The following is a 24,045-nucleotide window of genomic DNA, read 5'->3' on the forward strand; positions in this document are numbered from 1 at the left end:
ATTAACCCTTCCTACAGCTGTCTTTGCCATTGCTAAAAATCTTTCTCTAAAAATTAAAGATCTCCCCTTTGTAGCAGGACATTTTATGTATGCCAAAACTAAAAGATATTATTAGTAAATAATTTACAGTCTGCAAAAGTAAGATCAAAGAAGCAATGAAACACCTAGATCTAACACATCATGAGAAGTTTTACAAAGTTGAACAATTCAATTAAGTAACTTGAAAGCCAAATTTCACCAACACATTGTGCTATAGTTGAAAAACAAATAGCAGAACTGACAAAATAGAGAGTAGTCAAATGCCATTAACAAAATAAAACCATCCACAAAATTTCCAGGTTAGCCCACTAGCATTCTCCCCATAGTTTAAGTATTGAAAAGCTATTAAAATTGCTGTTTTGAATGACTAAGGTATTTGTTAAAACTGGGAGACTAACAGGCTGGAGGCTACGGTTCTCTTTTATCCACAAAGTAGAATTGCATAAGTAATCTACAATAGAGTTTGACAATACTATCTATTTTAAGTTTGACCTTTAATGACAGGATCAATTGGAATCAGAGATGAGATCTGGAGGGCTTTTTATGGTTTAAGAATGAAAAGCACTCCTCTTTCTTTTCCCCCCTTTAGCTAATGCCTGAGGAAAAAAAGAAAATCACTGAGAATTACCATGATAACTGGTCAAAAGAGAATTTATAAAAAAAAAATAACAACTTTTAGAAGCCAAAATAGCTTGGACTATCACTTTTATACCTGTTATTGCCAATAAAAAAAACATAGAACCCAGAAGTTAACTGCTACTGATGGCTTGTCCTTACTGTAATTATTTACAGTTTCTCAGTTTAGGCATTCATATTAAGCTTTCACACAATAGAAACAGTTATTTCAGTATTAAATTGGTAGCTCCACCTAGTGTTGCTCATTAACTATCCCAAACAAGAATTCAAAAACAGAGAGCCGGTCATATCACATAGCTGTATGCTGCTTCCTCATACACCTTTCATAGAGAACTGAGATATATGTACATATACACAGAAAGTGTGAGAGCACGAGAGCGCTGAGCTTCATTTTCACGGGTACCAATTATGAACAGTTCTCACTGTCTTATGAGTTTAAAATATGACAAAATCTTCATTTTTCGGTTTCATTCCTGCAATAACAAAATGCTGTTTTTAAAATCTTGGGGTGGGTGTGGGGGAAGGTGCCAGAAATCTTCTGGCAACTTACTTAGGGACACATTTTGACACCACTGATCATACAGTATTGCTACTGCTATGACGGACCCTTTAGGCTTAGAAGTTTTTTCTAAGACTGTTCCTCCAATATGGACAGAGCCTAAGAAACAGCAGATGGCTCATCTGTTCCCTTTGTCTTCTTACATGGGATTTCAATATCTCTGTCTGGATAACGTTCCTGTTTTGTACCTGTGAAGCCTTTCAGAGAAAGGCATTGAACTAATTAGGGACTCAACATCTTCAACACTTGGATAACTTTAAGCTGTATTTTCTCTACCCTGATTGCAGCAACAGCTTAGTTTACTCAGGAGTGTGGCAAAATCAGAACGTAGACAGGGATGACTCAATTTGTGCGATACTGCAGTTATGCTGATGGACTGGAGAAACATGTCACAGGAAACTGTGGAGTTCACAGCAGCTCCTTCAAAGGGAAAAAGTTTACCTACGCTGTTTCACTTGCATATACAACAAAAAAATCCCGCATAGGTCTTTACTCAGATGACTGTGGAAAAAAGATGGCTAGTTTTTTTAAGTGATTTTTTGAGAAGGGCATTGCAGCAATGATCCACTTCAGTCACCTCAAGAATACCTTGATGACATTCTCTTTAAAATAAATGGCTGTACCCACAAAATCTGGAAACTCCACTTGGTAGAAAATTTAATGGCTTCTTCATTAAAGGTTGCAACCCCATTCTTTAATGCATCCCAGTTACGATGGAAATTTTAAAGTGTGTTTTTTGAACCACGAATCTCAAAATGAACTGCAGTGACCACCTCTTTCCCTATATGTAAGTAGGGTGGGCAACTCATCCTGATTTTAATGACAGCGTGATGAAGGCATGGCAGTTTCGATGAGGATTTTTCCACACACATTTCCCACAAAGACAGCATTCACTATAGGTTATACTGCACTGTTCATTTTTTTTTCCAGACGTAACTACAGACTGAGAAGGGCAAAGAAGAGTTAGAGGGAAGATTAGTTAAATCTTGTGGGGTCTGCACTATGACGACATGAAGAGGCTATCTACTTATTTCAAATAATTATTTATAACAGTCATAAAAAGTGTGGCACAAACCCATTTCTACAATAGGAAATAAAATAAATTGGTTATTAGCTCAACGAATTTTTAAACTGCTCTTTACAATAGCAGAGTTCATTAAGTGGAGATACCTACGGAGAACTGTCCATTTCCGGAATGCAATATTGTGCAACCTATAGTACGACTAAAGTTTGCATGTAACAAAAGTTTCATTAAAAAAACAAGTTTTCTGTCTCAAATGATTTGATTATTTATACTCAGCTCTTCAAAATACAAGTTGCAGTAATATTAAACCTTTAGATCTTAGGGTAACTTGATTTACTAATTCATTAAGAATACTAAATCGGCAGACCATAAGATACTTTTTTTTTTTCCCTCCTTACTAGCACCAACCTGTAAATAAACTCCGCTTTAATCTTCTAAAAATCCTATTACTAAAGCTATCAGCCAGTAACCAGATTCAGTGGTTTTGAGTGTTTTATAATGGCTGAAGAGAATTAAAACTTTCTCCACACAAGTATAACTACCAGAACTAAAGCCTGAATTTTTTGTCACAGAAAAGCAAATAAATTCTGTGCTGGTGTCCCTGACCACGTTCTCAATGACGACCTTCATTCAGAATTCACATTTCAGAATCTCAGGAGTTCACATCACGCATCTCCAGTATCTGTTGATGCTACTAACTACATACTTAGTGGTAATACATAGGTGTCACAGACTTAAAACAATAACCTGGATCACTAAATCTAGTCTTGTACTGTCTCAAGATCCACCTCAGAAACTTACTCTGCTTGTTCTTAAAAGGTGCTGAGCTCAGACTGCAAGGCTGTTTTGTTTCAAAACTCACTCCTAAGAGCCAGCAATCATATTCAGATTCTGAGCTTCATTTTATTTAGGACCATTTTCTTCTTGTGGCAGCATTATTCTTCATCTTAAATAGCTTACAGTAAGCCAATTAATCAGCAAACTACAGCTTGTTTGTAGTCACTGTGCCTACAGATTTTTAGGCAGTCCATTTTATAAATCTGAAAATAATAATAAAACAACTATTTAAATACACACCTACCTGTAAGCATTAATGTAATCTTTTCTGTGTTGCAGAAGAAAATCTTTCAGCTTCCCAATATTAGAAATCTAAATAAACAGAGGTCAGAAATGTTAAACTTTATAGTCAGAAAAATGATTATTTTTATATGTTTGAAGTTCAGTAATTCCACAGATCAAATACGAACTAGTTAAATCTATTTACTTATTCTGTAATTCAAACAGAGTCATAAAATCTCATCTCTTTTCTAGCATAATTTTCACATTTTGCAAGCAGTCGATACATAAAAATAATCTAAAGATGATCTGTTGTGTGAAAACAGAACTTGGAGAAAAGTAGTAAAAATACATTTCTTGTGCCAAAAAGCATATATTTGGTCACTAAGCATCTAAACTGCCATTCCAGAACCTAATGTATATTTCAGAAAATAAATTTTTTAGAAGAGCATACAAAAATTTTAAATATTCTATTGATGAGGTAAAAAAAATTATTCAAGTTTAGTTTAGAACTTGTAGAGCAACACGCTGTTCCCCTCCTTTCTATTTTTGCAGCAATATAGTGAACAGTTTGTGCCTGAACTCAAGTAGTTTCTCTGGCATCTGACAATCATTCCGGAGGAAATATATGCATAAAATAGAATCTGGATTTGCACTTCACTGCAGATACATTTTCCTGTAAATCCATTTGTTTTCCTTAACAAAAGACATTCCAAAGACCCTTTTAAATGGAAAGATGAAAAAACTCCTAAAAATCTCAAAGAACTTTTGCAAACTTTAGTCTAACTCAAAAGATTTTGTGTAGCATAGGATGCTATTTATCTTAGAAAATGGATGAAACTACACAAATCTAGTTTGAATTAGCCCCAGAATGAGATGACTACCAATATGACTTTAGCAAGTCTTGAAGCAGAGAGACACAAGAGGAGGAAAAAATGATACACATTACTGGTACATGATTTCAAGGGCAGGGGGGAACTTTCCTAAAGCATATTCTCTAACATTTATTAATAACTCAGTGTTTAAAAAAAAAAAAAAAGCATGCAAGGAATTTTACATAACAATAGCTGTTTTGGTTTACAAATACAATAAATGTGGTTTACTGCATGTATCTGGGAAAAAACATCAGAAGCTGTTCAAGTCTTAAAATCCTATTTTCATGCAAATGTTCCTCGTAATTAAACAAACAAAAAACCACACAGAAAGAATACAGAACAGTTTGGATAAATAGAAGATTAATTCCCCCAATTATTTTTAAAAAGATCAGCAGCTCTCTGAAAAAAGTAAAAAGAAAAATATACTTAGTAAGACCTCAGTGATTTGTACAACCAAAAATAAGTGTTTTCTTTTTGCAAATAAATATGCATACACTTCATTATTATCTTTTGCTGTTTTTCCTTTTTACTACAACTCATGGTATCACAGAAGAATTTTCCCAGGTCTCATGTCTAAAGTCTTCCATATGATTAACAGAGGGTGAAACTCCATCCCATCCATATCAAACTGAGTTCTGTTAGTATCTTCAGTAGATCCAAAGCTTTCTCCACTGTTTTACCACTGCCATAAACAGCAAGAAGAGAAATACTGAAATCACTGCTCAAGATCAATGGGGCACAAAGAGTCAGCTAAACCATACTACAGATGTTCCTTCTCATTGCCACTGGAGCTTATTTTTCATGTACCTAATCTCTTCCTCAGCTCAGACTTGGCATGTCATGACATTTGCTTAATATGTAAATTAAGCGTCACTACAAAAGCAAAACATTTTAAAACAGTCATACAGTGTTTCGGTAGAACAATAATACTAATAGGCAGAAAGAAAGTACTAAAGAAGACAAAGAGTAGAAATGTAAAATAAGAGACATTAAAACTATTTACATTAATATGCAAACAAACATTAAACTCAAAAATAAATTAGCAAAAACATATAAGTAATAAATCTTAATATTGCAATAGCTACAATTTAGGAGTGATTAACAAGCAGAAAGAATCAGAATGACAAGCAAGAACACTGTCTTACAGTAATTAATTCATCTAGTCACAAAGAGCATTCTATTTAGGCTAAAATTGTCATCGTGTGTTTGAATTGCACTGACCCCACTTTGCCTCTCCTTCATTTGTAAAGCCATTTTCATGAATTTAGAATGACACTATTATGCCCATACTTGCATCAAGCTCTTAGTTCCCAAGATTTGCATCAGAAGTGAAACTTCTTGTTCTACTTTCCCTCAAATCCTAACAGCAGCTTCTGTGATCTTGAGCTGATGCTGTATCTCTTTTGCTTTTTCTTACCATGCGTTACCGGCATAGTTTTGACTTAAATCTCTCTTTACCATATCAACTTAATCAAGCAATTTTATGAGAAATAAGGTCTTGCTAGTGTTAAATAAATGGAATGCTGCTTTTATCAAAAAACTAGCCAATATTTTAGGTACAGTGCTTCAAATTCTACAGACTCAAATATCCATGAAGATACAAACAAAAATTGTGAAGAAACCTCCAGGGTCATCAATCTGTATTTACTCCAGATTATCAGAAGCACCCTATATACTCTTTATAAAGTTATCATGTTTTATCCCAACGAAAATAAAGCATATTCCTGTTCCAACTGAATGGCTGTATTAGACTGACTGCTCTTTATTATGAATAAGAACCTTTAAATTTCCAGGTTTACTAATTACTAACTTCCATCCATCTGTTCTTGTTCCAAAGCAGTCCTTTCACTTAAAAGCTCTTCTTCCTTGCATGTGTGCTTTTGAATTTACAAACCCTAATCCTATCTCCCCATAACCTTTGTAATCCCAGAAAAAAAAAACAAAAAACAAGTTTCTACTCACAAGATAGTTCTGAAGTTCCCTAATCATTCTCATAACTTTTCTTTGCATTTGCTCCAGTTCGCATCAATCCTTTACCAAGGTAAATGACGAGAGGTGCATACACTGGTGTTCATGCTTTGTATGAGATGGAAATATCTTTTCTTCCATCATTTTCATTTATTAGCTTCCATCTTATTCTTGTTTTTGGTCCTTAAATGCATATTCTACTGTTGAATTTCTCTCTTCTCCCCAAAACTCCAGACCTCAGAGTCATTCAGCACTTTCTGCAACGTATCATGAGCCTCCCTCCTCCCCCTTAGCATTCCCTCACCAGGAAATTTTACCAGACCAATCTTACTGTTTTAATGATAGAATGTGAAAAGTATTAAAGCAGCTGAGTTTTGAAATCAGTTCCAGAACAATTCAACTAGTAACCCCTCTCCAGCCCAATACTTCTCTGAACACAACCCAGCACTGCTTCTGCTAAAGCCAGGTCTGTCTTAGCATTCTCTCTGCTCGTGTCCTCCACACCTCCTGTGGGCACTTTAACAGACACTTTACTAAGTCCTAAAGAGGTCATCAGATTTTCTTAACAAAGGAAATGCAGATTTTCCGAAGTATCAAGATAGTTGGACACATTCTATCTTTAGTGAGACAGTAAATCGTACTGCATTATAAACATAATATTTACCTATTTTTTCCCCTTAAACTCTTTTCTAAAGTCTTGAATACTTCTGTGTCAGACTAAAAGGTCTACTGATACCATAATTAGTTCCCCTCTGCTGACTTAAATATAGTCATTAAATTTGCTGTCCTCTGATCAGATGGTACCATCTCCAACTCAATGTATTTTTATTAAAAATAACTACCTTCAGATCTGTGATTTCTCAAACTCATTCTGTCTGAACTCTGCCTAGAGATTATCTAATAACCATGATTTGACTGCATTAAAGGTCTGAGATTTAGCCTCCATCTTATTTGTATGAATTTCCGCTTCCACACTCTGGATCCCAGTACATATCTCACCTTTACCCTGCTGGGCCATGGCTTCTTCCTTATTGAAAACAGAAAAAGTATTAATTTAGTTTGGAGACCATACCTAAACTCTTCTTAATCTGTACTCCATCTGCATGACAAATCCACTTTTTTGCTAATTCTGCTTTTATTTACATAGCTAAAGAATATTTTAAGGTTTGGTTTTTTTTAATAGTACTAGCTAACTCATCGTGAAATGTGACAAACCTGAGATTATCCATACAAAGCCTTCCTTCTGCAACAGTTTTCTTGGCTGATCAGTCTCAGTCTCTCACTCTGTCTCCTTTTTCCCTCTGTAGCCTTTCTGGGCTAATTTTTTATATCTTCTCTAATTAATCTTTGAAGTAGACCTGGAGCAATCTTAAATCTCACTTGCATTTCAGCCTAGCCGTTTTTCACTCCATTCACACATCCATCACAACTGCAACTTCCCATTTGCTGCAAGTGGCATTTTCAAAACGATTATACCACCAGTCTACACAATCTTCGAGAGGATAGATGAAGGCAATTTGAAGACTAAGCACAAACGCATCTGAGTATTGGCTTCCCGTCATGGTTCCAATCCTCTGCCTCTGGAAATTAGCTTTCTTCCTCTCCGAAAGCCAGGAGCAGAGAAATGAGCCTCTCTTTCAACCTTCAAATAAGGAAACAGTCTCCCCTGAAGGGACAGGATGGCTTGAAGAGATGCCCTTCATAGTCGCGGCACTCTTTCATTACATAAAAGTAAAGTTTTATGGGTAGGAGCTCTACTGAACTTCCATATATAACTGACACCTTTATGAGAAACACGAGAATGAATTACATTTCCTCCCAATATTGCCAACATCTTTTATACCAACGACACGTTTTCAAGCTTCTACTTACTACCAGCATAGTGAAGGTTACATTCCTTTTGACAACGAAGATTACTTACAACATCCCAGACTTTCCCTCATCCCTTTTCATTCCTACCTGCGCACTGCAATTTGGCACTGCCTTGAGGGTCAGCCCCATAAACCACAACACTAAAATGATTTAATTTAAATTAATCTTTAGGAGAGGGTGGTAATAATGATTATGTAAAGCTAATTAATATAAGTGATCTGTTCTTTCATTCAGACCCCAAAACACCTGTATCAGCCCAATGGAGAATACCAGCTGGATAGCACCAGCAGGGAACTTCCTAAAATGGGTCTGCCATCAAAGAAGGTATATTTAATTATAACTGAAGAAATTTAAAATAACTCAAAGCTCACATACAAAATTTAGAGACTCCAGCAGCTGCAGCTGTAGAAATTTTTTGGACTGCAGTTTCTTACACGAGGTTCTACACTTTGAGAAAAGCTGAATTCGGAATTGAAGGCCTGATTTATTGTAGAAATCATACATGACAGCAGCTTTCACAATGGTGTTCATAAAGCTCAAACTTCAGTATGTAGCAGTATAAACTTGTCAACAGGAAACAGAGAAAGTTGTAAAGCCCGACATCTTGGCCACAGCTGCCAATATCAGACTCTACAGCCCGTAAGCCTCTCCTTTCTGTCAAACAGCCAAAGCCATAGTCATTCTACCAGCGGTACCACCACCAAAGAGAGCAGCAAGACCACTGTTCTTTGCTACCCACAGCCTGAATAGCTTTAAAGCCATATCTTTTATCTCTAGGGAATGCCTTTATCAGAGTAATGTGTTGTAGTTTGAGAACATTTTCCCATTCCATCACTTTGCAAAAGGGAATTCAGAATAAATTATTCCATCAAGAATTAGCAATGAAGAGCACAACTCTCTAGCTTAAAGATGAGAATACCCACCTACAAAAATGAAAATCTGGAGTCCAAGCTGTGCTCCCACAAGATGAGGTGAAGCACTGCAGGAGCTTCTTGCTCCCCAAAGCACAAGGGTTTCGATCTCTTCTACCATCCATCTTGTTGCCCCTCACTCCCAACCACGTGCTCCTGCCAATTACCCTGTATAAGCTCTGGCACTTGTTAGAACCATCCATGAGCTTATTCAACCCACTACCTTTACAAAAAATTAACCCAGGAAAAAAAAAAAGGATAGTTTTTGTACATCTGAAGCGGTATGCATCAAAGTAACTTGCTTATGTTGCTGCAGCATGTTATAATTATCTCAAATAAGTAGTGCACCACGAGATCAAGACCAACAATTTCAACCGAAAGCCAATTAGAAGTCTGTGCTTATTAAGATAATAAATCTTTGCAACCAACCAAACTTTGTTTTGAATCTATTTTACCTTTGGCTAATCTATTTGCTGTAGGATTACAAAAAGTTAAATACAAAAAAAAGGGAAAATAGTAATTCTAGAGTATTACAGTAACTTTCAAAAGTGATTCTTCAACAAATTGAATTTTAAACAATCACAAAATCAAGCGCATAAATATCACTGATAGTTACAAACTCCCAAGCATAGGTCTGATACTGAAAACCTGAGTGACTCTTTGCAGTAAAGCAGCAGCAATTATCTACTGGGTGGCAACAAAAGTGTCAGCATTTATGCAAGCAAAAAATACTCTGTAAATTCACATTAAACTCTGTAAGGTAACTTTTTAAAGTTACTTTAGGTGTCAGTGTGCACTTTTAAAAATTTATCTTTGTTGTACACAAAATATTTAATGCATATGTCTGTTTTGTTGCCATTGTAGTTTTTTAAACAACTCTTATTAAAATGTAAAAGCAAATATTGCATTTAACACAGGTCCAACACAAAAGGAAGCTGTGAATGGCTGCCATCTGCTACCACAGGTGGCATGCATGGCTCTATTTATACTTGGGGCCTTCACTAGAAATGGTGGATGTTCTTCTATCTGGAGATTTTTCTTATAACTTACAGCAGGATATATTTTTAAATAAAAAGAGAAACAGGAAAGCATTCCCTACAAAGGGGCAGCGGCATACACTTTAGAACAAAGACCCCAATGACGTTTCAGTATCTTAGCAATACATACATTTCTTTCCACTCACAACAAAGAATTGATCACTCATGAAACAGTAGGTTCCAATTTGCATACGTTTAACCAGTGCAAGAAGCGGCAGCATTGTTTACGATTAAAATGATTGGGGTAGGTTCCCGTGACATATTGTAGGGAGAATTCTACAGCGCTGAATGGTCATTTTAACTGAACAAACATAGCATTTTATCGAGTTTACTCTTCCACCAGAACAACACAAAACTATTTACTACCATAGTCCGAATGGTACACTTTGTATTATATTTTAGTTTTGAATTTTTCAAAAGTGTACTTTGTTGAAGAAAGCTTTAAAAATACTTAAAAGCAAAACGTAATAGAAAGGCTTTTGTAAAAGTCATAAGACACACTGCATTTACTGTTGATTCACCACTATTGACATGGACTATTGATGGAAGTGTCCTATTGACCACAAAAATTAAAAAACAAAGCAAAAAAAAAAAAAATACGTTTTATGTTTGATTTTTTAATATGCCTAAAAAAGCCTGATCTTCAAAGATCTTGTCTAAAGAGATCCCATTTATAGATTCATGAAAAGTGTCTCAATATTTTACAAACCCTTTTGCAAGAGCAAAAAATTTAAGATTGTTATTCTTGTAATATTAATATCTACGTAACTATCACTGGTTTTAAATCCTAAATGTACAGTCCATCTTAACATATCCACTGCCTGTTTCAGAAGAAATTAAGAATTTCAATAAGAAATTACAAGATGTACAGGGACTGCATGTTTCAAACTAAAAACCCCTTAGTCTCAGTAGTACTAGCAGATGCAGCAATTACCATAATAAAGAATTTTTTTTTTTAATTGCAAAAAGCCTGTTTCTAAGTAACATAAAAATTCTCATTTTCTAGCTGAACTTTTCCATGGTTAGTGCATGCAAAGGCAAGTGTTTCTTGAAATCTGTAATGAAGTCTAATGAACAGAATAGATACTATAAACAAAAACAATTTATATCAAATATGTTTTAAAATATAAGTGTGAGCTCTTACCTAGATTATTACAGTCAAGAAAGACTAGCTTGAAAGGGTTTGATACAGAATGACTCACATGGAGAAGTTTTCCACTAAGAACTACCTTTGATTTGATAGGAGTTATGAACTTTTTAAAAATTACACATGAAAGCCCAGATTCCCCACAGCTTCCATGTGTGCATTATTCTGAGCACTGTAGGCCCAGTGAATTCACAGAGGTTTCTGCAGAATTGGTGCCTAAGCCCAGACAAAACTTTGTCTATACTATTACCTGGATTTCTACATATACGTTTCAGAAAACTGAACCTTCAAAAGACTAAATGATATAATTTCCTGCTACAATGACATGCAACAAAGATTAAACCCAAATGTTCAGCTTCAGCTCCGCATTTCCTTAGTAGTGTGAAAACAGTGTTATTCAAGAAGTTTTTGACGGTTACTTATTTCTAGTCCATTAGGTGGTGCTGTCCTATTTGAATTTACTGCAGAGAAACATTGCATTGCCTCAAAATGACAACTGGCGAGTTTTCAGATGATTTGTCTCTGGAGGGTATACATTTGGTTTAAGTTTCCACTGCGAATGTTAAAGCCTCTAGAATAGGTCACGCAGATCAATTGCTCCTGTAATCTGAAACCCAAAAGAGCAAATAATATCTAAACAATGGCATGGGGGTGGCCCTGCCCTCAAACCGGGAAGCCCAGGGCCAGGAGACAGTCAGCCTGGCTACCTCTAATCTCATGAAAATTGTTACTTTGTTCAGTTTCTGCTTTACATCAGCATATAGGTTACAGCAGCAGCAATGTGCAGTGAAAAGTTTAAATCGCATTTTATTAGTAATCTTGCATTTGGAGCAAAGTAATTACTATAAGCAAGGTATGCGTTTTATTAATAAATGCACAGTACGTAGGTGTAAAGATGTTCAGAATCAAATGAATTTTTCTAAAAGCCATGAGAACAAAGACGAAGGCATTTTGACTCTTCCAAGGTAGAGATGGTACATAACTTAAAATAGATTAAAAATATTTTTCAGGTGTTTAATACTGAAGTATTTTTCTCATTTAAAATAATACAATATTTTCTGCTTGGGTAAGGCAGAAATAAGATTTTAAGCAATCACTACAGCATTTGCATTAGCCACTGTGGGATAGCAGAAGACAGACTATTTGCAGAATGGCACAATCAGCACTCAGCTGTCATTAAGAAACAGAGTATTTCTGACCTGCATTAAGAAGCAAACTCCATTTCCTAATGTCTGCTCAACAGCAGAAAATGCTTCATTTTGCTCAATATCAAACTGGCAAAAATGAATGATTAAAAAAGCAGTCTTGCACAGTAAAGAAAAAAAGCTTAGTTTTACAGGAAACAGTTTTCATATTTTAATTCCTGCTTTACTAAGCATTTATTTACATACACTGCCTATGGTTCGAAAATTCTAACTCATGTTGATTTTTACTACTCTCAGTTCACATTTTAAATACTTAACCTTTAAAAAACACTTCAAATGTGCACTTGATCATTTTGATTTTTATTCATTGTTTATTATATAAAACTGGAAAATTTGGTGATAAATAACTCACGATCAGCCCAAAGTTTCAAATTTCATCTGGCTATATATTTCTTAAAAATAGCTCATTGGGACATGGATAAGATTTGGTGGGGTACATGAAGAAGAGACTATTTCTGGAATTTTCTGGCACAATCGCATAACATTTCTATGTCAAAGACTTTTAAACTTTTTAATAAGCATAGAGCAAAATTAAGACCTAACAGCTGGGAAGCTCCAGTTCCCCACTGACCATAATAAACACTGAAAGCAGCCAGCATTATCACTGGATTTAGGTTTTATTGGAGTGTTATTTGGGGGTGGAGGTGCTGCATTTTTTTAAAATGTGTATAGTTTTTACAGCAAACTCCAACTCTACAGAAAATTATTTTGAAGCTATTGAATTTTTTAAAGATTGAAATTATCACAATGTATAATTTCATATCCATAAAACCACTTTAATAGTTTCAATACAGGTTTAAATACAGAAAAAAATCTTATTTAATAGAATAAGTACTTAGAAACATTAAAGTTTCCATTCTGAATCACAAAACTGCAATACATGTATAATTTCAAATAAAGAGGGCTATATTAATATTGTCATTGTTTCCTTAAGTCTTGCGAGAATACACTGGTTTGATACCTGCATCTACAGAAGCACATCTAAATATTCTGAAAGTGATCTGTAAAGGATCAAAAGGAACACAAGATGACCTCTAGAAAAAAATAAAAGTAGATTTTCTAAAAGGTAAAATCATGCTACATGTTTTTATTTAACGAGTCTTCATTTATTCTCCCTATGGCAACAAACACTTTCAATAAAAAAGCAACATCTGATCTTAATAAAACTTACCATTTCCCTTTCTCTTGTTTATTGTCCAACTCTAATCATAACTTTCCTTAACATTTGTATTTTCACACAATCATCCAAAACCTCATTGACTAAAATATAAACCCCACAACAATTGCAGGGAATGTTTTGGTTGAGAGATAAAAGTAAACTGGTCAAAAGGCATATTTGCAATAATTGGCCTTTACTATTGCTGTTCAAAACACTCCACTTACATTTCAGTAACTGCATTCAACTTTGCTTGTGTCTTTTTGTAAGAGATATTTTTCTCATCCCTTGTTCTCACAGTCTAAACTCATTTAGTGTTAAGTATTCTTGACTCAAATGCATTTTACAATATAAAAATGTTTCCAGTCTCATTTAGGACACATACAGTAATAAAAGGTTACTCTATCTGAATATCATTATGAAATTCAGAATCCAAGTTTTTACGGTGCAATTCATAGAGACTTACATGTGCTTAACTTAGGCACTGAATTGATTCAACTTCAGGAGAAGTCATCACAGGGCACAAAAGCAGTTGAGCATTTGGCATCAGCTGTGCAGACTTAACCCCTCCGCTTAAGTCATGGTAGAATCAGATCCTTACATACGAAAACACTGAGGCAGCCATTTGTTCCCCCTGAATTTGATATACGTTTTCAAGCATTAATTTCAATAAAAGTAGAACTGTAACTCAAAACCGTAAGACCAGTTAGTTGGCTATAGGGTGCGTGTAACACATGGTGTCAAACGGAAGCACGGGACCATGAGACAAGACCATCTGAAAGAAGAACATTTAACTTTTAAGAATGGATTAATCTAGTGGCTTTTAGCCCATGATATTTTATATTGAAACAAATCTCTAATTATAAGGCATCTTTGGAATATAAGACTATTACAATGTAGTTCTTAGTGTGTGTTAAAAAAGAAAACAACCACCAACTCAAAATGGTCAGTCTTTATGCCACTGCAAAAAGACTAGCAGGCCCCTGAAACTTTGCTAATTGTTATACTAACTATACTTTATCACATACTTTATCAGTCTGTTCAAAAGTACATGGTCAGTATAACTGCAATTTCTCTCATTATACTGTCCTGCAGGATTTTTACTGCTAGATTCACCATTCTGAATAATGAAAGTATTTCAGCTTTTTAAACTCATTAGGCAACAACCCAGGTACAAGCCAAGCACCTTATCAGACATTACACATCACTCTATTCCAAAAATATGAACCCATGGTGCTGGCTGTTCTGAGGACACCAGTGATACTATTTGGTATCTTTCTTTAGTTCCACGCTTTGCTTTCAGGCCATTTCCATGCGAACTCTACGCTTGCAGTGTATTTACACTGAAACACCCATACAGTGACGCAGCACCTAAGTGACGCAGCACTTGCTCTGTCTCAAAATCCCACCAATTTGTCAAACACAGCTCTGGGGTTTCAGCATCATTTTGTGTCAACGTTCAAGTATTTTTCTGGATTTCCATCATCAATACAATACTGTTCGTAGTACAAAAATCCTTTCATTGCATTTCAATAGCTCCCATTTATTATGCAGATGTAACATTTTTTTGATACTTTTGCTTTATCATTTGTGTCAAACAATCAATTTCTTCTCCATTAAATCACCAAAAGGACTGGACAAAGAAAATGTGCAGTCTGAGATGAGAAGGTTATGAGGCCTTACCTAAAAAACATGTACAGATCATGGGCAACAGTGAATAAGTAGATGTGCTGGAAAAGAAGATAATTCTGTACATGAAAAGTTTTGTGCAGAGATCTTCGTGTAAAGATTTTGATCCTAGCAAGTTCTTTACAATATCAGCAGAAAAATTAAGAAGAGGGCTTTGGGCTCCCTGCACAATATGACAGGAAATTCCAAGACCTGGATTCCTCTCTCCTAAATCTCAGGAGCCTACCGGGCTGCCTGGTCACCCTAACTCCTTAAGTAGGCAACAAGGGAAGCACTGCTGGAGGTTGTTCAGATCTTAGCTAAACCTGCACAAAGTCTATAAATCAGGCAATCGCATCTTTCTTCTATGCTGTCTCACATCAAATGGAAAAAAACCCTACCAAACAAAAAACCCTTCTTCATCCCTGGGGGAAATAACTCCTTTCCACCAGCCCCTAAAACAGCGACAATTTTGGCTCAACTGAGGTGAGGAAAAGCACAACAGCAAAACCATAAATAGGACATACAAACGTACCGGACAGGGACAGCAAGAGAGAGTCAGCCTGACAGAGACTGTCAGGTCTGTTCCTGTCGCTGTTCCCCCCACCCACCCCCTTTGCAGGAGACAGAAGTGCCTTTTAAACGGCCGTTAAGGCAAACTCTGACAGGTTCTCAACTCGATAGCAAGGGCCAAAGGTTTATCGAAGCACAAGGTGGCTTGAAATCCTCACTGAGGACGGAGGCACCTTACTTTGTTCCCACTACTTCTATCTGACACAATCGAAATCCAGCCATAACGTCTGAGAAAAATCTCTTCCCGGAGAGAACACCACCCTGCCTTATTTCTATGAAGGTAACAAACAAATGAGTATTAGCTCCATGTGGAAAAGCATAACATGGCACAGAAAAATGTCTCTGGACCCCTTCATTTGTTCACCAGAATTTTTTTTTTTTTTCCCACTTTAAAGATGAATTCTGACAGGGATATCTGGCAACTGTTTCAGCCTATCCAAAAAAAAAAAAAAAAAAAGTGAGGGGAGGAAAGGGAGGGGGGACGACAGCAATTTCTCCTGGAGGGAATTGCAGCAGATAGTCATGCAGAAGTTTCTCCCAAGGAAGCGCTTTCAGCATTCGGGGCAGTAAGATCAGTTCTAGCCGTAATTAAAACGGGAAATCAATGTTATTCTTTCACATGTGAGTAATGCTGCCAATTCAAAAGTGTATTTTTAATCAGTAAAAGCAGAAACTCTTGACAAGAATTTAGTTGTGAATTAAGACACTATTTTCTCCCCCCTCTAAGCCATGAGTCTCAGTAAGATTTTTTAAATGTCTATTTCCTGTAATTTTGGTTATTTTCGAGTATAATTATTTTACATTTTTATGATGCCTTTGGGGTATCATTACAAATATTTTTTAAAGCATTTAAACTTCAGAAAATAAGTAATAGCTTCTCTTAAGGAGAGGCTGTCAACCCCATTCTGAATAAACAATCCCTTTTAAAAGCAATCTAGAGATTTATATCCCCTGTAACCATAGAAATTAATCTTGAGTTTAAACAAAATAGAGGAAAACATAATTTATTTAATGAAAATCAGAACACTGCTATTGCAAATGAAAGTCGGGTTTCTGTTTTTTTAATTCAACAGACAGCTTTGTACGCAGTCGTAAGATTTTACTTGATGGGCTACTTCTTTCAACTTAATCATACTCACTCAACCAATTTGAACAAAGCATTCAGATTCCTGTGTATTTTAATTTTACTCAAGATGGATGTCAATCAGTAAGAAAAAAGTCATTAAAGAAGCTGAAATTAAATGCAAGAAACATTTTTAATGATAAAAAGCAATCATGAGAAACTACTATGGCACTGTGAGGCCAACAAGAAGACAGCACAAACTTTTTTTATGAGTTTTCATATAACGAGTTCAGGAATGACAGAGAAGAAATAACCACAAGCTGGAAAACATTTTTATGTCAGCATAGCTCTGAAATCACAGTATGGTCAAAAAAACCCAAAACAACAACAACAATAAAAGTGTTTACTATGGAATAAGAGTATTTACAAGGTTGCATGAAACATTGCAGCAATCTGCAGACTCACAAAGACAGTGATAATACAAAATGTCAAGGTTAAAATAATTAAATATTTATAGCTCAGTTAAAAAAGAACTAAGGGAGCACTAGTATCTACTGTACTTTCAATAAGTAGGAAAAAATCCTGACCAGGTTCACAAGAGGCAACATAGATATGCTTCACAATATAAAATCAGAAAAAAAGAAAAAAAATCATAGCCCAAAGCCTAGAAAAATTTTCATACCGCAATAGACTGAAATTGTTTCCTCTAGAAAGTAGTAACAGCCCCATATATCTAATAGAATTGTGAAAAATATACAGGAGAAGGCAATCCTCAGCAAAAAGGTTTAACAGACCACTTCTGTGTCTAATTTCTACAGGTACTATGATAGCCTACCATTGTGGCGCTTCTAGCTAGCGTATGACTTGCACATGCTAGCTTTTCCTGAGCCTGCTTTAATCATATGAATAGGAAATTAACAGGACATATGAGAAAAAGTAATTTCAACCTTATTTGTGACTGGAAAACTTACTATACTCTAAAACCAACTATTCTCTACTACACAATGAATGGATATGTAACTGAAAAAGAGAAAGAAAGAAAGAAAATTAAGCTTTTTAAAAGCCAGAAATTTCTGAAAGTACAGTAACTGTCCATAAACTAAAGTAACAATTCTGAAGTCATCAGGAACCCCCTCTACACTGGCTGACTCACTTTCTAGCTTTCCAGTTAAAAAAAACCCAGCAAGTTGTTTAGATATCTGCTGCTTAAATATAAGTTCCCCATAATTTAAAAAAAACCTTTATTCCAACTTCAGAATTTTTTTTCTTTGTCTGTGAGAGAGAAAAGTTTTTCCAGAATGGCATCACTCCTTGCCTGGAGGTCCTTTAAAGAAGGAAGTATACAACATGAAAGGGCAACAGTTACAGAAGTTTTGATTTTAAAGAGTAATATCTCATTACCAAAACATAAAATAAAGCCATTCTCTATCCAAATGTATGACTGGTTCTTGGATGCACCTAGCAATCTAACCAGACTATAATCTGTTGTGTTACTGGTTTCCTCCAAATACTTTTGTCCATAGATCCCCTGTAGCACCTCATTTGAGCAAAACTGGAACCTGGCTCTTAATTCACAGCCAGAAACCAAAGTATTACTCACAGCAGTTTTAACTTTTACTGTCAAGAAAACAAAAGGTAATGCAATGATACATTGCCAATATTTTAACAAGATCTCCCTCCAAAATCTCAAACAGTAATGCATGTGACTTTTCCTGGCAAAGTAACTTTCTCCTGTCTTGCACCAAAAGTACATTGCATGTTCTTCTTACCCTCCCTTCCCCCCCTTACACACACACGTTCCCAGGAAAAATGTCCAGTTCTTCCAGCTGCACCCATAACCCAATGACTCTTAACTTACCACACGTTCCTCTTATCAGCACCTCACAGAGGTTTTCATAAATCTCTCTTTATCTAGCAACACTCCTTAGCAGCAATGCCAAAAACATGTCAAAATTACACACATTTAGGGCCTGTAGCACACTGGCCCAAGTTGATGCTTACTCTTGCAAAATCATTATTATTAGTCAGGAGAAGACGAAACTCTGATCTGATTGGGGGGAGCTAAGCAACTGTGTAATGCAACACATGAATATGCATTATCCTAACCAATGCTAATATGGGAGATAAAAGCTTCTGATCCCCCTCCTTTTCCCCCGGTTTATAAGGGGAATGATCCAGGACACTCAGTCAAACTCAAAGGTCATCCTAAGCCCCACATGGACATACAAAAGCTTGGATGTTAGACAAAGGGGAAAGAAGAGACTCAAAGAAGTGAACTTTTTAAGGCCATACAGCAAACCAGTAACACACCTCAAAATATGAAAATTCAACAATCCATTCCTGTGTCCAAGCTAACTCACCTGTTTAATAAGCTGCCTCTTCTTGCAACACATTATTCAACTAGGAAAGCACTATGTCTATCTTTACTGAGCCTCCAAACTCATAAGAACTCATAACTTATACTAGCAGGTAGCTTTTTAAGGTTATGAATCCAAAGAAAAGAACACACACAAAGTCCAAATAAGGAAAGAAAACAGAAACAAATCCCAAAAAACAAAGGCAAAAAACTTAGCACAGAAGAACATGAGGAGGAAAGAAAGAGGTTGGCTGAAATAAAAGTAAGCAACATGTGCACTAAGACATACCACAACCTTATACTGCGGTGTTGAGGCAGAGGTTTTAGTCAACAATAATAATAATAATTGCAAAGAAGCTTCCAAGAAGAAAGGGCTATAAACTACTAAGTTATCTTCATGGCTACTGAATAAAGCAACACAGTTTTCATTCTGAAATTACTAAGTGACTATAAATACAAACCAGAAAAACCAAGCATGCAGTCTCTTGTGAAACAACCTTAGGAAACAAGGTGGTTATACACACACACATATACATTGGCAGATATGTGCTTGTGAGCACTCTGCAGTGGGCGCAGACTCTGGGTATTCAGCACCTAACTACGCATGCTCAGATAAGAGCATGTTAACCCACAGTCGGAGGAAAGGGGTAATTCCTGTTCTCTAAACTCTTATATATCAGAAGACCTTCAGAAGACAAAATCTACTAAAACACTGTGTTGCAAAATGAATTTGTGTTTTGATTTTACTCGAAGAGATCTGCTGAAGAAAAATCAAAAAAGCAATTACTTTCCTCCCAATTTTTAAAGATGTGCTTTGTGAGCAACATCACAGTTTTTATACAACAACTTGTGGCACAACCAATGTTTCGAGAACGTGTTATAGTTTTCAGAGAGGCCTTACTTTCCACAACTTTATGCTAATCTACATATGCCATTGTTGTAGGCAATGTGTAGGGCAAGGAGAAAACATCAAATAACCAGAATGATAACATGTCAACAAGCAAATATGTACAAACTGTGTAAGAGATTATAGGTGAGGCCGTAAGGATTACTGAAAAGATTTTTGTAAGATTAAATGGCCATCAAGCAATTTCATCGTGTCTTGCCAATTTTTATGTAGTAAAGAAATCAATATTTTTCTATATCATTCTGTCATAACAACTAGATTGTCCAGGTTTTGTTACAGTTGACATATACTTTCGGAGGGGAAGAAAGTAACAAGAACAACTGGATAGAAAATACTTGTATCTCAACAGATATGAATATGCAGAAATGGGAATATCTATCGTAAAGACGGATAGAGTTTCACATACAATCTTCACTCAAGGGTAGAGTAAAATGCTATTGTATTTTGTGACATCAATGTTTTACAACTTTTACACAAACTCTGTGGGCAGTCTTGTGTGTCAAGGACAGTGGTGCTACCTTTGCCAATTTTTATTTGGTTTACAGACACTGGATTTACAGCTCTCATATTGCTCCTCCATAGTTCTGTTCTGCATTACTGAAGTACATTTAATCGGTATCTCAGCATTCTGTCCGTGCACGGGTATGGGGTATTTAGGTGGAGAGAAAAGCAAATATAATGTACCTCTCTATTGCAGATCTACCTCAACAGTAAATTTAAGATGAAAATTTTAAAGTGCTACTGAAATCCAAAATACTGTGAATCAAAAGTAAAAATATTAGAGCTGAACAGTGGGAGGTGAACTTAACATAAGCAGACTGGTCAAGATAAAGTATGGTAAAGGCCTGCAGAGGTGTAGATGGAAAGATGGATAAGAGTAGGTGGAAAGACAGTTGATAAGTTTACTGTGGCATAGAGGTGAAAAAGTAAGGGCAATACTGAAAATTGAAGGTAGGGAAGAAGAGGGAAGAATTGAAGGGACAAGGGAGGAGATAAAAAACTGCAGCAGAAGGGCATGGACTGAGATTAAAAAAAGCTAGGAAAAAGCAAAAAAGTGCAAGATATATCTTGGCTAAAATAATAATCATGTTTTCAGTGCAAACACAAGACACAGGAAGAGCTAGCATGCACTTAGAAATACCCAAGAATGGGGACCCTTTAGGGCAATGAAGCAAAGAACAAATAATAGGGGGGAAAGAAACAAAACCCCAAAACTGATAAAGAAATTTACTAAGATGTAAAATATTCTTCTTTAAGAAGGATCAGTAAGTGAAAGTCTTCAAAATAGCCTAAACAAAATGCTCTCTCTCAATACGTGTATGTACACATACTAGCAGAGAAAGGGCTCACATGACCTGAAGTCTTTAACAGCATGTTCTACTTCCCAGCTGATCAGCATTAGAATCAAAGCACCCCAAAATTATCCTTCCCCCTCCCCAGAAACACACACTGAAATACAACCAGCCAATTGCAAATGCCTTCATCTCTAGTATTATATCAATAGAAAAGCATATCGTTGAATGCACTACATAGCTGCATCTTGCATAGCAAGAAAAAGCCACGATATCAAAGCAGTCTGAAGATATTATTCATTTTTCATTTGTCCCGAATGTTCTTCAGTCCATTTAATAATGATTCAAACGCTATTTCTGTGATAAGCAACTCAAGTGTTTGTCTGACAGGACTAGAGCAGCAATAAGCATGGAACAGAAAGACAGGCAAAAAATGATTAAAGAGAGAAAAGACAGAGAAGGAAAAAAAAAAACCTTGTCTATATTGAAAGTTATAACTGTAACTTTGTTTTCAATGGTATAGTTGCACTGCATCAGCTTAGCCTAACCCTGACTATGAAGTTTTGCTAACTCTAGCTTCTCACATTTAAACTGATTTAAGGAATTTGCATTTGACCAAATAAAAAAGCATAGCTTTAACAAAACATATGCAGCTTTTTATTACTTAATCAGTAGCCATTATTAATACTGTGAATGAGGCCAAACAAAGGAAAAAGTCAAAAAGTAAAATCCGAGAAATAGAAGCAAGATGAGAACAAATGACAAGAAAGGAAAAATAATTTACATAGATTAGATCTTCACTTGGACAAACTGTCCTTTATTTTACTTATAGTTTCTCTAGGACAAATTAGATAACAAAAATTAGACAACAAAACAATAAATCTGCCTTCTGCTGCATAAAGAAAGCAGAACTATTGACTAGATAACTGTGGGCAACCAACTTACCTTTCCTGCACCTAAAATTTTCTTACCATTCAAATAAACAAGCAACTCTTAGTTCTGTGATATGTGCTGACAGGAAATCAGGAAACAAAGACAGTGACAAAGAAATCAAATGGAATGAGAGCCAAGAAAATACCACATTAAGAATATCGTGACACAAGAATTGTTAAGGACGGATTGCGACAGAACAAAGAGCTATGACAAAATACAGCAAACAGAGCCAGAAATCAAAGCACACAACTGGAAAAAATAAGAGTTGGAATGAACAAATGAGGGCAAAAAGAAGCTGCTCTTTGTAAGTGAAGGAAATGGGAAAGAATGGGATGACTCCTGAAAAGACAGTATTTTTACCAAAGTACAGTCCAGAGATTGCAATTTACTCAATATTCCCTTTAGAGTTCAAAATGATACTACAAGGAAAATAAAATAATTTTAAAAACATGTTTACATGAATGAAGGCAATTAAATAAAAGATGCATGCTTGCCACCTAATCTTGCATCCTCAGTTCAGATACAGAGGATATATATGTAATCATAGGAACTGATTTAAGTAATCTGGTTTGAAAAATTTCCACTGAAGCACGAAGGACAAATACTTTCACTTCAGAAATCCTCCTTTCCATTACACTGTCAAAGTGTTACTTTTTAAAAAGTAATATTGACTGGTTTTCTCTTACATTCCTTATGCTTACATTACAAATACATACTATATGGAACACACATGGCAGAATGTCTCTTAGGCAGCATTAACTGAACGCGACATCCTATTCAAAATTCTGTACTTCACTGCATCATGCACAAAAGAAAAAAAAGTGTGCTAATGAGCAAGGAGGTGGAATCATACCACCAACCCCGATTTGGGACAAATACAGAGATGACAAGGTCATGAAAAAATTTTGAGAGAGACTGTGCACTACACAGTGAAGAGATCATTTTCCCATTTTTACTGTAACTTTTTTTTTTTTGGTCAACTGTAACAGGTATTACTATTTCACTAAAATGATTACTAATTGTTAGGAGCCTTAGCATTTAGGGTGGGAAGAGGAGTATTGCCACATCTTAGAATTAAAATTACCTAGATCAGAGTGGACACAGTGCAAAATCTAGACTTATCATTGCAGGTAACCTACAGATTGAAAGACATTGCCTTTGTTTACTTTCAGAACATGTAGCTTTGGGTCTAAAAAGCTTTAGTTTCTGAAATGTTGTCCAACACTGAAGTTCTATAAAATGAAATGAAGTAACAGATTCAGCATCAGGGATGTAGTAGTCTTATTCTAACTGCTATGAAGCTATAACACAATTTTATTAAATAAATTACAAAATCAAAAATTGATATTTAATATTAAATGGACTTACTTTCAATTATGAAACCTGGTGATATGCTGAAAGCTAGTATAAAGTTTACTAGAATTTTCAGCTGAATGGTTTATTCATTATAGCTATTATGGTAGACAGGAAACAAAAGTGTTGGGGGGCTTATAAGAGTTTATTTTTTTCAGATAACATGTTTCTATCTTACATGATACACCTACCAGTAAAAATATGATTGTACAACAGATCATGATGTTCGCCATTATTAACGGCTGCAAGGTCATCTCAGCTCCTAATGTGGAGCTAAAGGGAGAAAACAACAGGTTCTCAGTGCTTCTTTAAATAGGATTTTGACAAAGGACTGGAATTGAAGTAGGGATTTCCTGGCTTCTGGGTGTAGGGCAATCTTTTTTCCCCCTCAGTAACAGGCTGATAAAACTGCTAC

At 35.7% G+C, this 24,045-nt stretch overlaps 1 protein-coding gene across 4 annotated transcripts in view; it reads right to left on the bottom strand.

The window, feature by feature from the left end:
• The window catches only part of STX18 (syntaxin 18), a 73,456-nt gene that overhangs the window by 31,411 nt on the left and 18,000 nt on the right, over positions 1-24,045 (bottom strand). For 3 of the 4 annotated variants that reach the window (XM_026077787.1, XM_026077788.1, XM_026077789.1), the window contains exon 2: positions 3,340-3,407. The exons of the other annotated variant lie outside the window; for it this stretch is intronic. In XM_026077787.1, coding sequence (XP_025933572.1) covers positions 3,340-3,407 — 68 coding nt within the window. The remainder of the gene's footprint in view (positions 1-3,339; positions 3,408-24,045) is intronic. 4 annotated transcript variants of the gene reach the window in all.

This window comes from Apteryx rowi, unplaced genomic scaffold (genome assembly GCF_003343035.1).
Source record: "Apteryx rowi isolate R43461 unplaced genomic scaffold, aptRow1 scaffold_462, whole genome shotgun sequence".
Taxonomy (NCBI): Eukaryota; Metazoa; Chordata; class Aves; order Apterygiformes; family Apterygidae; genus Apteryx; species Apteryx rowi.